This window comes from Mandrillus leucophaeus, unplaced genomic scaffold (assembly GCF_000951045.1).
Source record: "Mandrillus leucophaeus isolate KB7577 unplaced genomic scaffold, Mleu.le_1.0 Scaffold84, whole genome shotgun sequence".
Taxonomy (NCBI): Eukaryota; Metazoa; Chordata; class Mammalia; order Primates; family Cercopithecidae; genus Mandrillus; species Mandrillus leucophaeus.
The window spans coordinates 4,424,068-4,440,092 of record NW_012109141.1 but is presented as its reverse complement, the minus strand read 5'-3'; the positions used below and the strand labels follow the sequence as shown (position 1 = coordinate 4,440,092).

At 35.1% G+C, this 16,025-nt stretch overlaps 1 protein-coding gene across 2 annotated transcripts in view; it reads right to left on the bottom strand.

The window, feature by feature from the left end:
- Window positions 1-7,475: 7,475 nt before the first annotated feature.
- Window positions 7,476-16,025, bottom strand: part of LRRTM4 (leucine rich repeat transmembrane neuronal 4) — an 843,540-nt gene continuing 834,990 nt past the window's right edge. For both annotated transcript variants that reach the window (XM_011968344.1, XM_011968345.1), the window contains exon 4: window positions 7,476-7,832. In XM_011968344.1, coding sequence (XP_011823734.1) covers window positions 7,611-7,832 — 222 coding nt within the window. In that variant the 3' untranslated portion in view covers window positions 7,476-7,610. The remainder of the gene's footprint in view (window positions 7,833-16,025) is intronic.

Below are 16,025 nucleotides of genomic sequence, written 5' to 3'. Positions count from 1 at the left end.
TCAAGGCAGATATATGGGCGCTTTCCTTAGTAACTCCTGCCCATTTTCTCAATCATTGCCTGCTTCCAATAGCCAAGACCTACCATTTCTCCTTTCTAAATAACTCTCACATGAAGTGTTAAGAAGCCGTAGTCCATAGGTGCTAAGAGTTCTTCTATCTTGAGGAGACTTCCTGGCTTTGAATCATGGTTCTATCACTTACTACCTTAATCTCTCCTTGGTTGAAACCTCATTGTAAAATGGGGCCCATGAAGCACATTTAATTTAAAAGGGTTTTTGTGGGTTATTAAAATCAAATTCTTGAAACAGTGCATGGTAGATGATAAGCACTTTATGAATCTTAATTATCCTTTTAATTTTTTTCTTCTGTCAATTCCCATTGGAATCTTTCTAGATAATATCTTCATCCTTTCTCAAGTGCTATCTTACAATAACTTCTCTAAAAGTTACTGGTATTCAAAGTTCTTATCTGGTTCCTCCCATCCAGACCTCATACAAAACTCAAAATAGGTTTATTGTATTAGTAAGAACCACTCTGACCCCACCCACCACCCCCGTGGTTGCTAGTAGTATAAATTCTAGACTCCTAAAGTTCAAGTCCCAGTTCCTTAATATAGTTGCCCCCGCATTGTATTATCTATCCTCTAATTACCTTTTCCACTTCATTATGGACCACCTCTTCCTTTGCTTACTGTATTCCAGTTCTTTGAATCATTCATGTTCTTTCTTATCTCTGGGTTGACTATTGCCCTTCCTGGAATACTCTTTCCACCCTATCAACCCTCCATGCTAGTACTTCCACTCTTTTAAATTATGCTACTCTAGTATGTTTCAGTTTTACCCAGTTCTTCCTTATTGTAGCATCTTTGGTATGCAGAATAATTGATCATTTTCTAGTCTGTAAAATATCCCAGGAGATACTGTTATCTCTAATAGGACAAAAATGAGTGGCTGGTACAGGGTAATACTTAATAAACACTAGCTTAATGAATGAATACATTTTAACTAAAAGCTGCCAGTCGTTTTTTTTTTTGTTTTTTTTTTTTGCATTTGGAAAAGAGAAAAAGCATATCTCTTATTTTGTCTAAAATTTTCCAGTTTATTCACCAATTCTGTTATGACTTCCAACATCTGAATACCCTACTACTCAACAAACTCTGGGTAAATTTCACAGTGCTAACAAATTGTGTGTCCCAATCTTAGTCAAACCATTATAAAATACTGATAATTCTGATCCTCTGCTTATATAGGAATTGGTGTTCTGTGTGTTGTTTACATGACTTACTCTGGTCACAAGCTCTGAACACTTCCAGAAACTTGCATTGGTAAATGTTAGAACTTTACACGGACTCTAAAAGATCCCATTTCTCTTTCTTAGGTGGCCTTTCATCAGACACACAATGTGTTCCTAAATGTATTTTGGGGAAAACTAACTCCACAGGTTCTCAATAGCATTCATTTAAATGAAGAATATGACACAATCAAATAAAATTGGGAAATACTGAATTAAAATAGCTTCTTTACTACAGAAATTCACAAAGCTTTGAATATATTAATGAGTACTGAGAATATCTGAGCTGGTGGATAAAATATGAAGCTTTTCCCTTAGCTTGACTTGACCTTTGACCCCTTCTTGTGCAAAGTACGTTTTGGGACTAGTGCAAAACCAGCTTGTGAAATGCTTTTTCTAAGCAATAGATCTACTTGAAAACATTGACATTCTGTAGAAAACTTAGTTAATTTAAATCTTCTATGATCTTACTAAGAAATATTTTAATACCCCACGTGTCTAAAACAGAAAAGCAAACCATATAGTCTTTCCTCATAAACTCATTTGGAGTTCAGACCTACCCATAATTCCAGCTAATCTTTCCTTCAAGCATTCATTTGCTAGAGTAACCTGGCTATTTTTATTATGTACTTTTTCTTCTTAAAATCAGTTGGCTCACTCTCATAGATATCTTGCAGCTATTTGTTTGTGTGTGTGTTTATGCATTCTTGGCTGCTGTAGACAGAATTGTGTCTCCCTAAAACTCGTATGTTAAAGGTCCTCACTTCCAAAGTGACTGTATTTGGAGATAGGGTCTAGAAGGGGGCAGTTACAGTTAAATGAAGTCATAAGAGTGAAGAATTGATTTGAGGATTAATTTCCTTGTAAGTGGAGATACCAAAGAGATTGTACTCTCTCTCTACCTTATAAGGACACAGAGAAAGGGGAGCTGTCTGCAAACAAGGTAGAAAGCCGAAACCTCCTGGGAGCTTGATCTTGAACTTTACAGCCTCCAAACTGTAAAGAAAATATATTTCTAAATATATTCCTATTGTTTAAGATTATGGCATTTTGTTATGAAAGTCAGAGTAGACTAATATAACTACCTAATTAATCCTCACATCAGTTATCCTCAGTTGTATTTCCTCCTTTAACTAAAAACAAGTGAATATCACCCAGAAGGGTTATAGCCAAACTCAAGAATTTGGATGTTTTGATTCCAGGGATTTGTTATGACATAGTTCTTCCATTATTTTCAGTAGAACAGTTTTCTTAACTAGTACAAAATCTGAACTCATGTCTAACCTCGTTTTTATTCTTATGTCATTTTGAAAAGGAAACAATAATGAATAAAGTAAGTCTGAAATTTATTCTAACACTATAATCAATTTCCTGGTTTCTATAAGGAAATAACTATGACAGGATGAGCCAAGGTTCGTGTTGGTCTTTCTTTCTTCCCTTCCGGCAAGCATTACTATTACCTGTGTGAGGGGCACCTCTGGCCCAGAAAGCAGATGAATGATTGACATCACCCAAGCCCAGTGACTTACCAGGAACTTGTTAACTCAGAAAATAAAGGCCCTCCACATTTTCATGCACTTTTTGGTGATTTGTTTTGATTTTAAAATGCCTTACACTTTAGAAACAATGAGTCTAATCTCCAATGGAACAGGAATGTTGTCTATGGAGAGATCTACTTCTCATTCACGATATCGAATTTTCATCATTTTAATTATTCATTTTCATTTAATCCAGGTGTATTTGACATTTACTTTATTATTAGAGAGATTAAAATATATTGTCTTTGATTAAAAAAATCCACATGCATCTCGGAAATAGGTGTACATTATATCATTTGTAAATGTAGAAATTGTTATCTGCAAAGGTACATGCTTTTCTTGATGGCCAAAGAAAGAACATTCCTTAAATTAACATTTCCCAAATGAGTTCTGCAGAAAATTAGTTCTGCAGGATTTTTTTTAGATATTAAATTAAGGAAGGATATTGTAGTTTAATATGTTTAGAAAACTCCAAGTTAAACAAAGTTAAATGGGTTTCTTGACTGCAGTATATCTGATATTGTTTAAATGTTAAATTGCCTTGTGAGTTTCCAAAGGGAGCATATCATATGCAATATTTTCTGAATTTAATTTGATCATATAAACCTCTTTTGTTGTTGTTACTGCTGCTGATGTTTATTTTTCACTTCTTTGCTTTCACAGAGAGCATAGTCTGTTAGTGTTACACAGCATGTTTTAGAAAATGCTCTTTATGTAAAGGTACGAGTCTTTCATATTGCATGAACATATAAAACTACTACCTGTTTTAAATTAATTCTTATTTTAAAGATTAATTTAACATTAAATTCTAAGTAAACATTAAATGCAAATTTTGAGTCTTCATACAGAGTCATCAACCTAAACAGATAGAAGTATCTACACTCTATGGCAGTGGTTCTTAAAGTGTAGTCCACACACAGCAGCCTCAGCATCACCTGGGGACTTAGAAAGACATTCTCAGATCCCATATCAGACCTGAATCAGTCATGCTGGGGTTAGGTCCGCCAATCTGTGAGTAGAGGTACAATAAGATGTGAAGTTAAACCGCAGTTACACCTAAACATATACCGATCAGGCCTCGTTCTAAGCTATTTCTTTATTTCATTTTAGAATCAGTAAAGCAAACTCAGCATTACAAAGAATATTTATGAAAAAAAGTTAATCAGAATGTTTGGATAATTGATTGTTCCAATCTGTATTCTGTCACATTCACAATTGCTTTTAGGCATGGTTTTAATGCCCTTGCTCTATAAATACTCCATGAGACTCCTCAACTTTGAAATTACAACCTGCATAGCCTTCAGAAGTTCAATAAACACTATAGTGTAAAATCAAATTACTAATTAGAATAGTCTTCAAATAAAGCATAACTTTCTTTAAGAGGGCTCTTTAACACTTCAACGTAAAAAATAAGTAGAATCAACATAATTCCTGACTTCTAGAAGAAAGTGAAAAAATCTTTATATTAGCTAGGGTCACAATTCACAGTTACACTCTTCTACGTTAAGGAAGAAGGATTCTGGGGCAATCAGTTTGCATAGCAAAGCACAAAAATTAACAAAAAAAGGGATGAAAGTGACCTCCATAGACAAGTTTGTTCCCTATCATTTATAGGCCCAGAAGATAATTTATCCTGAGTGTTGACTAACAGAAGTTTTTCATCCTCCTTGGTTACACCAGGGTTGCGGGAAAAATAATTGACTTTTGGGCTTAAGTGATGAATAATCCTATTTTCTTCTTAAGCCTTTTGTTGAAATACCACTACACACACACACACACACACACACACACACACACACACACACTGTTTTATCTGAAAACTTGCTTGACCCTTCAGACAATATCAAACCTGAATTTTTCAGCTGAGGACTTTTCCAAGCCTACTAAAGTAATTTGGTTTGAGTTTTTGTTTGTTTGCTTGTTTTAATCATAGATTTCTGGAGCTCAGTGTAAACTTTTTCCGGCATATGTAAATTACATTTTAAATAAGTTCTTTGAAAATTTTCATATAAATAGGACACAACATTTTTTATAATGCTATCTGTTTTGCTAGTAGTTCACTTATTTCATATTAACCTTGAGGCAACTGTTGGCCAAATATGGCAGTTTTAAATAACATGAAGATTCTTATCTATTTATGACTTTTTTGGTTATAAGAAACAGAACTAAAACTGAAGCTGACATCAGCCAAATTTGATCGAGATTTTTCATATGTGACCTCTCATAAATCAACTCTGGAAGGGGTGGTGTGGTGGATATGGTATATGGGGGACACTGGATAGATAGAGAAGATGAGAAGGATTAAGAGAATCCTTGTAATTTGGAAAGACCCCCACCAAAAAAATCCTTGTAATTTGGGAAGACATATTCCAAATGTATTGAATAGTTTCTGAAAACAAAATCATAATGCCAAAGAATTATCTTTAATTTTTAAACTTATGGTAAATTGATTCAACTTGAATGGTTAAGAAAATACATGTAACCTAGAATATAATATTAAGAGGAAAGATACCAGAATTCAACAGCAATAGCCATGTGTTCCAACATGAAAAAAACTTCCCTCGATTGAGTTTTCCTTTAATGTGACATACTATTTGTATCATTTGGGATATAATTTAACTTCAAGCCTTATTTAAAGTGGTAGTAAAACAGAACTTCTCTGAGGGAGAAAAAACAAAACATGTTCAGTAGTACTCTGTGCTAGTTTGCTGTGATGTGATGGTATTTACAAGGCTCTTTCATTATTAATTCAGCAGAATTTGGAATTAAATGTATAGCAGCTATTAACTTGGATCTGGAACACTCAGCAGGGCCACTATAAGTGAGAAGGCCTTAAAATATGAAACTCGTCTAAATAAAGGGTGACATAAATTTTGTAGCATAATTTAGTTTTAAAAATAAAACTAAGCAAATTACACCAGTGGACACATTAGGAGAATGTCCACAGTTAGAGAATTGCTAAGATGTAGCATTATAACACGAAAGAATTTATGATAAAATGTCTCAACTGATGTGCATGCAGTGATCTCCTTTGTTAAAAAATGGGGATGCTATCCATCTTCCTCCTAGATAGTAACCAATTTCCACATAGTTCTTTCACTTCTATAAGATCTGACAACCTATAACCCTTCCATGGATACTTACTTTTTCTCATATTGTTATATAATTTTATTAGAGTAAGGTCACATATCTCTGAAAATAATTGTGAAATGTATTGGGGCATGTATTAGTCCATTCTCATGCTGCTAATAAAGGCATACCTAAGACTGTGTAATTTATAAAGAAAAGAATTTTAATTGACTCACAGTTCAGCATGGCTGGGAAGGCCTCAGGAAACTTACAGTCATGGCAGAAAGGGAAGAAAACACGTCCTTCTTCACATGGCTGGAGCAAGGAGAAGTATGAGAACCAAGCTAAGGGGGAAGCCCCTTATACAACCATCAGACCTTGTAAGAACTTACTCACTATCACCAGAACAGCACAGGAGTAACCACCCCCATGATTCAGTTACTTCCCACTGGGTCCCTCCCACAACATGTGGGGATTATGGGAACTATAATTAAAGATGAGATTTGGCTGGGGACACAGACAGACCATATCAGGCATAAACCACATCTCATATTCCTTTTCTACACTTCATAGGGCCTTCCTATCTGACCATGGAACGCACAGAAAACACTTGATAGATACCAACTGATTCTTATTGGGGTACCCTGATATAGATTAGAAGCATTCCACAATATACAGATAAAGCACTCAGCATTAGGTGGGCTGTGGTATACCAACCACAAAATAATATGTTTATTTTTCAATATTTTTTTCTTTTATTGATAAAAACTACACAAAAGCTAATTGATAATTAATTTAAAAAGGAATGTTACACATTATCTTGTGTTTAGAAATGCATCAGCTTGGCAGTTTCATTCATCGAGCCCATGGTCATGGCTCTCTTATAGCCTTAGTCCATGTGAGAATGATTCTGCTTGTCTTCTCATTCGGTGATCTTCATGGCTCTCTCAGACATCCTACACGGTGAGGGCTGCCAATGGGACCAAACAAAACTCCTTCTATCATGTCCCGTATATGGCATTTGTCATGAAGGATCATTTACCCAGACTTATTGGGTTTTCCAGTAGTTTTGTCAAACTTTGTGGTCGACTTTCTCTGTGGTCCGTGGTAAAGCACATTTTCTTTTGGTACAACATAAGCTTTAATGCTCATGTTTTGTATTAGAAACTTGATCAGGAAAGAAAAAATAATAAAATAAACAAAACAAGAACAGACAGCATTTTTAAAGAAAAAATAAATGAAAGCAATTTAAATAAAATCTGTGAGAGTTACACACACCTAAAGAGGAAAACTGTTGTTTCCCTAGCTTCCCACCCACCCCTGTTTATTTGCTCCCCTGTGGTTCTCCAGCCCAGGAACCATGCAGTGTAGAAAAATCAAATATACAAACAAACCTATATGTAGCTAGGGTGAAATCTATTTTTATAAGAACTTGACACTCTTATTATTTACATCCGGGAGCATTTTTGTTTGTTCGTTTTATGTTTTAAAGCAAAGAAAGTTCTGCAGTCCTCCCGGTAATGCTGCAGGTGCATTCGCTGCCTTCTTGAAGCAGTTTTGTTTGTTTTTTCTTTTTCTTTTCTCTATGCCATAAATGTTTCAACAGGAACGATGAGCTTGCTCGATTGCACGATTGTGTATACCCATTCTCCTTTAAGATGAAGGCCCTCCCTCCCCCCATGGAGCTCCCCAGTGAGGAGTTGGCTTCAGCGTTAGTTTGCAATTCTCTCAAGGTAGATGGTTGGTGCCGCCGACCTGGCGATGGTCGCGATGAAGCTGTGGTCTCGCCCCAGCTCCAGGCCGGGGCTTTCGTCCAGCTCTGGAGACACTGTCTCATAGCCCTTGGTGACATGGAGTGGCTGGTGGGCCTGGCAGTACCCCATCACAGGTTGGTCATAGCTGTAATATGGCAAGGGCTTCACGTGGTGTGGTATCTAGATATGAGAAATAGAAAGATTGGTTGATTATAAAGTTGCTTTGGAAAGATAGGACAACACTCATCAGATTGTATTTTTGTTCTCTTTCATGCTGTTTCAAGTCATCAGCTACAGATTCAATTATAAATAAACATTAACAAAATCATGATTACTATTTAACTCAATATTGTTTTGTCAGCATATTGTGTGTATATACTTTGTACATAAAACAATATCTTGCAACTTTTCATTGCTCTAGATAGCTAGCTAGCCATTGCAATAACAGAAAGTTAGAAACAACCTAAATGCCCAAGGAATTTTAAAATTGATTATGTAGATCCTATATTTGAATGTAGATCTTAACAATATAGGGGAGGATCTATCTGTTGTAATATGGCAAGATATCGTACTAAGTGAAAAAAAATTAAGGTGCAAAAGAATGTATGGCATGATCTATTTTGTGTAAATAAATATATTTACACTTTTACATATATAAACATATATATAACTTTTTATTTGATATCTATACACAATTGAAATCTTTACTATCGTATGTAACTTTTATTTAGTTTTAAAAAATAATCACAATTTCCCATATATTAATTCTAACACTTTGTCACATATCAACACTGGACCAAAGAACTCTGGAATCATGGGAGAAGGCACATCTTTATGTTCATAATATGTAATGTCATTATTGGTTTTCAAGGTAACAAGCCAAATGTATGTCTAATGTTAGCATAATAGACTTGAGTAATGGTCTGCAGAAATTCCTTTAATATAAAAAGCAGAAAATATCAGTTATAATAATTTTGAAGTTTGGTGGAGCTTTTTATTAAACCACACATTTCTGATAAAGATAAATGTATTCTAAATTTAGAAAAAAGCAAATGAGGCTTGCTTACTTCTTGCTCTCATGTTAGAATATTTCTCTTACTTGTGAGATACAATTTGACACTCTTGAACAATCCACAGATGAGAAAAGTGCAAAGGCTCCATTGCCCTGTAAGGTTAGATATTGTGGCAGTTTTTAAACTATTGACTCTCAGCTCCAACTTCCCTTCTGTGGTTGCTTTTAGGATGCTGAGGTTGGGACTTTGAAAACCATGTATCTGTTTTACTAGTGGTTTCCTGTTAGGCTTTGCCAATGGAGGGAGATGGCAAGGCTTGGCAGGGAGAGGGAATTGCTCCCATTGTTGGTTTCCTCTTTTGTTTCTCCCTGCTCCAGGAATTTATCGTAATGGCACGTCTTCATTCCAGCTATATCAATTTATTCCCATAGCAGCAGGTGCTGCCTCTTTGTAGTATTTCCAACACTTGCAGTACATCAACACTTGCAGTACATCCAACATTTGATCTCATCAAGCCCTCCTCGGAGACACCAACGCTAGCACCAGAGGGGTTTGAGGTTCATCACCACAAAGCCTCTCCTCCAAGCTTTTAAGTCTTAATGATCTTCCTTTTGTTGCCTCAGCCCCGAAGATGGTAGGGGTGGTAGCTACTTCCTAACATTGCTGTTTCTGTGATACCATGGCAATATCTTAGCCTTTGCATAAATTTGGTTAATAACTCTATATCCACTTAGCATCCTTTCTAAAAATTCTTTCTTAAAATAACTGATATTGTGTCAGTCTCCCGACTGGACTATGTTTGAATCCTTCTGTATCTAAAAGTGCGGAAATTAAGTTGTTTTGATTTTATAATTTACTAGAGTTAACCACCAGAGGTCTTATGGCTCCCTATACTGCAAGGAGTTAACCAGTCTTAAATATAATTTAGCAAACTTATTTTTAGAAGTCATTCCTCTGTTTACTATGCAAGTTCCTCAAATGCTCTTAAAACTAGCTCTAGTATTTTCTTGCTGGTATTTTTATTAATGTGATTAACACAACTTTGACACAAGTTCACTATCTATTTGTATGACAATTATGTTTTTAACACTTCTCTGCTTATTAAGATGAAAGTCACCTCCTCACAGTTTTAAAAACTTAGATTAAAGCAATGTTTTCTATGGGCGATTGCAACTCATTAGTAGGTTATGAAATCAATTTTGTGAATCCAAATAAGCATTTAAAAAATTAAATTAGCTAGAATAGAAAGTATCAGAGTATAGAGTACAGATAAGTTGTTCATAAGAGTTTGTCTTAAATTTACGTGTGGGAACATCAATGTGTGTACTGGGTCACATTTTGAATTTTGAAAATTGGGAATCATAGTAGAACATGCTTTTGAAAAAATACTTGATCAAAGCACATATTCAGATTACAATTTATTTTACAGGGACTGACAATAGCCTAAATTCTGTTTTTATTATTCATTTCTATTAACTCGCATAATTCACTGCTTTTCACAATGAATTGGAAAATTAAATTAATATGCAATGCTTTGTTTCTGATTTGTTGTTGTTTTACTTCTAAAGGAGGGTAAAAACTATTTTCAGGAAGTCTTTTATGAAATAGTAACAAGAGAATTTCTCATCAAACAAGTTATTGATAAAATCTTGAATATACCATTCTATTCTTTAAAAAGGAGAATTGCAAAAAATACATACTAGGTCAGAGTTGTGATTGATGAAGTGATGTTTTAAAAGTTGAACCTTAATTTCTGTGCTGACAGAGAGAGCTAGGAAGAGACTGTAAAGTGACATGGCTGAATTACTAGATACTAAATAAAAGTTAGCCCTAATCTACCTCACCCCAAATTGATTGCTTTGTTTTGTTTTTATTATTTCTTATCAGTGAGACCTCTTTCAATTAGTACAGGTTCAGACGTAAAATGGTTGTCAGCAGGATCTATTTTAGGAAACCTCATAGGATTTTTCAGTGTGTCAGATTCCTGGAGATATGTGTGATTGGTGTCGTGGGTCACTTAAACTCTGAGAAAGCATCGAAATATAAGAAGACACTTTGTACTGACATTTCAGCAGGGAGAATGTTTTGAAAAAGGACTTCCTAAAAGTAACATAGCCCATTCGTACTCTCTTGTTAATGGGTGAAGTAGCATAACTTGAAAATCACATAAAAAATTCAGCAAATTATTTCCAAATGGAAACAGCATTCACTGATTATAGAACATTTGTCCTACACTTTCACTTAAATAAATGACTGATTTTCTGCAAATTAGCCACATTACTAAACGACATCAACATGAACATTAAACATGGGTTGTGGTGTTGTTCACCGTCTTGTAGCACTGTCAATGGTCTTCACAAAGAGGAGATACTTGAATTCACACACACATACAGAACAGTGAATGTGAGATGAAATCAGGACCTTAGGGATCTTTTGGCACAACCAGGTGAATCTACAGATGAAAATAAGTAGCTCATAAGTGAACATTGTTGAATTTGCAATGTTTACTTAAAGCCTTTTAATTTAAACTATAGTGGGAGAGAACAATTTCATAGCTAATAAATCATGGTATTTGTCTTCGAATTAAGTTGACTTAAAAGTCAAGGGACCTGCATTAACTGCAAAGCTTTAGGTTTACATATTACACCATTTCTGAACTGAGCAAATTTGTTTTGCTATTACAATTGTAGTTTATTTTTTACAACACACAAAAAAAGGGGGGCTTATGTCATATTCTGTATTGTAATTGAGACAGGCTTAAAACCTCTTGGAGAGTAAAAACCATTGTAAACTTCCCTCCTGCACAACAGACCAATAGCAAGAATTCAATAGCCAAGTGCATTGGCAAGCTTTGAAAGAGCATCTGAAATGTTTGCTCTTTTACTCTTCAAGTCTGTTCTATAGGGCACTACGTAACCAACTGAATTCCTGGGTTCTGAAGAGCTTAGAGGCTGAGGTCTTGTACTTTATAGTAATAGTGTACAGTACATTAACCACCTGGGTCCCTGTGTGTGTCATTGTTTCCTTTCCAGTAGTCAAAACAAAGTATCCTTAAGTTTTGCTTAATTCAGATTTGGTATTTTTGTAAATGTGTTCTCAGAGCCTCTCCAAATGGTTCTGTGTTCCATCAGCTCTCTGATGAGCTCCACTCTGTAGCACAGCAGAACAACACTATTTAAAGATGTCCTCGTTAGCACACTTGACTGCTCGTTGACTGCATTGGAAACTGTACTTTATTTACAGATAATGGATGTGGAGCATAGAATTTTAAAAACACATAGAGAAATATATTCTACTATCCTGAAATTCTGCCATTTGATACTCTGAAGTATATGAGCACTTTAACATAAATCACATTAAATTTTTCTTTCATGCAGAGATAGTTTAAATCTGAAGTAGGTTGTGAAAAGGAGGAACCATTATGACTAATTATAAGTCACTTTAATCCTTTTGAGTTTCAAGTAACTCCTCTGAAAATAGGGATAATAGTGACAACTCATTGACCTCTATAAATTTCAGAAAATGCTGACAGTATTCCCTGATACTGAAAAATGAAGGAATACACTGAAGGGACATAGTCACATTCTGGTTTTACTCAACACTGACAGTGTCTTTCTTGAAAGGTGACATGTCTTTTGTCTTACAGTTTCCATTTAGAGAGATGCTAGCACATGATGGCTCACAGATTGGCTCATTAACAAGCCCTTCAGTCCTATTTTCTGTGCTAAGAAGCTTAGAAACTTTTGTGTATGTTCTGGTTTTCCAAAAACTTCATTTCTCATTTGGCCAGAGTATTTTTTTCTTCAAATACAATGAAGAAAGTTAAAAGTGACACATTTTTTTCAATTATACGGGTTCATAGTGTTAATGATTCAAAAAGAGAAGTCAGGGAGAGAGCGTATTTTTCAATGTTGGGAGGCAGGATAATTATAGAGGACTATGTGGAGTTTCACAATCTGAAAATTGATTCAGATCCCATAATTCTACATCTATCATCATTATATTTAAAGTGAGAAATGAACGTGTCTGTGTAGTAAATGTGAGAACAATGTGAAATAGACTCTTGATATATATGATCATGAAAGGCTTTTGAAGTTCAGTTTTGCTATGAGCATGCAATTTCAATATTGTGACCCTCTTTTCTCAAAGGTAGTAGCATTAGTTGTAAGTCGTTTAAGAGTTGGATCATTTTAAAATTACCACGGACTATCATTAGTCTTATTTATTAACATTTCATGAACATTGTTCACATTTCAGCATGAGTTCTTTCAACTGAAGTCATAAAAGTAGATTTTCAATTTTCTAAATGACATTTGGTCCCTAATTTTCAGAATTAAAGGATAGTGTCTAACTACTCAGGCCATTTACAAAGTACCACCATATAAATCCAGATGAAGAATTCAATGCAGTTGAATTGCTTAATGAAGATAGACACTTCACTTATTGGAAGTAAAATTAATTTTAAAATGAATATCCATAGCTAAATGAATATATAACTTAGCTGTTATTCTACTGACTATATTAGTATGTGACAACAATGGACAAGGAATAAGTATATGTAAACAAGTTTCGGTAGTGGATTTTTTCAAGAACTTTTATTAAACTGATAGAACCTCAACTCATTTAACTTAGACAAAAGAGAAATTTAATTGGCTCATAGAATACAAGACAGGATATAATGGCTAAACTAAAGGATGAGCAAAGACAGCACTGAGTATTAGGAACAACTGAACCTAGGAACACAGTGTTATCAGGGTTCTGTCAGGGTCCTGCTGATCAAACGTGCCTGATAGTTTCAGCATGTTATCTTCATATCCTGGCTGCCAAATGGCTTCCTACACCTGACAGACATGTAAGTGTGAAAACGCTCAAGTTTTATGTATTCTACTCATGGTAGATAACATTATGGCTTCAGTTATTTCTAGCACCCCTCACCAATAGGTGAGGTGTCTATTTTCCTTTGCCTAGAATACAGGCTGGCCTCATAACTTCTCTTGACTGATATAACACAGTGACGGTGACATTTTGTGAGTTCCAGGAGCCTAACCTATCTAGCCATTGCTCTGTGAATATGCTTGGGTTATTTTGCCAGAGGATGGAGGTTATGTGGAGTGACTGGCATCTTAGACCAGCCAGTCTCCGCAGTACTCACGGGAGCTCATCACACGCACATGAGCACAACAGCAAAGTCCGCAAAAGGCCCTGGATAAGCAGAATTGCTCAGCTAAGCCTAGTTCATATTGCCAACCTCCACAGACTCAAATATATGTTTTCTGTTGTAAGCTAATCAGTTTTGGTGTGGTTTGTTATGCAGTAAAACCAACAGCACAGCTTCCATTACCAAAGGGGACTATATTATGTGGTCCCTGGTACCACGTTCATAAATATATGAAAAATCTTGATTATTTTATCTTAGTAGTCTATCCCTGAACCATTTTACTATACTTACCATGTTCAATATTTATATAGATTAAGTTGAAGTAACTTCTCAGTTCTGGTCATGGGGAGTTTTGCAAAGATAAGACAGCTCTCATACAATTAAATTTGATTATTCTGATGACTAGAAAACTTATTTTACAACACTATTTTGAGAAAGTACCTTAAGTTCAAAAGTTAACTGTTCTGTATTAAGATGGAAATTTGAGTCCTGAACTGTGATTACTAACTCCAATTTCCCATTCCAATTAGTTTTGTAAAATGAAGTGTTTTTAGTTTTTTGTGTTTCTTTTTTCATCACCAAACTAAAATTCTTAGAAACTTCTTCAAGACAGAGAGGACAATATATTAAACGAAAAATGTACCAGTGAATCGTTCAATGCAGCTATAGAAAAAAACTGGAGAAAAATTATTCACAAAACAATGAATCTGTCACTAGCATGGTATATCCAGGTCTGGTAAAAAAGGAGAAAAATGCAGAGTTTTGAGCAGTTCTCTGAACCTGTGTAAAATGAGGGAGAGCATTGGAGTTATAGGAAGAAAAGGAGCCTTGGCCTTACAGGGTTCACGGTGTAGAATACTAAAGAAAGCAAGGGCATATCTGAACCAGGAAACTCACATTCTATTTGTAAACTAGAATTAAACTAAGTCCCCCAAACTGACTGAACAGACCCTCTTTTGGCCCAGGGGACCTCGAAAAAAACTGGGTTCCTGGCCATGGAAAAACAGGAGGTCAGACATGCCTCATTACACCCACTCCCTGGGGAAGTTTAAACACAAGTAACCAACATTGATGTTAAAATAGCTATAAGACTGAAAGAACAGATGCTTTGTGGCAATAAGATACCAAATTATAGGCAAGACCTAAGGCCATGCCAGGCAAGGATTAAGTCATGCACCCCTACAGATCATTTTGACCCAGTATGTTGTGGTTTGCTCTCACAGCCTGACTCTGGCATGGTATCACATGATAATTGGTAGACTTCTTTATCTTAACTTAAACATTCACTTTTATGAACTTCATGTTTTTAGACATAGCTTTGTTCCTTTAATCAATTGCAAATTAAAGAATCTCTGAACCCACCTATGACCTGTAAGCCCTGGCTTCAGTATATTCTGCCTTTTTAGGCCAAACCAATGAATGACCTCCATGTATTGATTCATGAGTTTGCCTGTGATGTTTGCTTCCCTAAATTTTATAAAAAAGAGTTGCATTCTGACTGCCTAGCGACCACTTACTCAAGGCTTCTTGGGTTTATCTCTTCCCCAGGCTGTGCTCACTCATATTGGATTAGAATAAACCTCTTTGAAATATTTAAAACAGTTTAATTTGTTCTATCATCATATTTAAAGAAGAGGGTAATTCTTCAAGTGACTTCCTAAAACAAAATCTCTTTCCCTACTGTTTTATTTCTTGTTGTTCATCTGCCTTTACCAGTAGCAATTTTTCTTTCTCCAGTGTCATAGTCAACTGGTTCATTAATCAAACCAAACGTCTCTTTAAATAGAGGCCCATGCAATGTCTGAGCTCCTAGTAGTTGATAAACACAAAAATTTCCCTCCCTAAAGGGAAGCCATAGTAGTGAAAAATCTCCAGAAATAAGAAAAATTCAAGAATTTGAAACAAGATGATGAAGGCAAGATTTACTAAAAATGAATGAAAATAGAAACAATTTAAAAGGTATTCTCATTGAACTCCCTCATCTAAAACATTGCTTAGATACCTAGTAGATTTTCACATATTTGTTGAATGAAAGAACAATAATGATGTCCTTTTTTATTTTGTTTTGAAGATGGAATAAATAATAAATCTAAAAATAATCTATTTAATTTATGGAACAATTCATTAAATTTATTGACATTTATTTTAGAAAATCTTAAAAGGAAAACAAGATAACGGGGCAAATTGATGCCTCATTTCCAT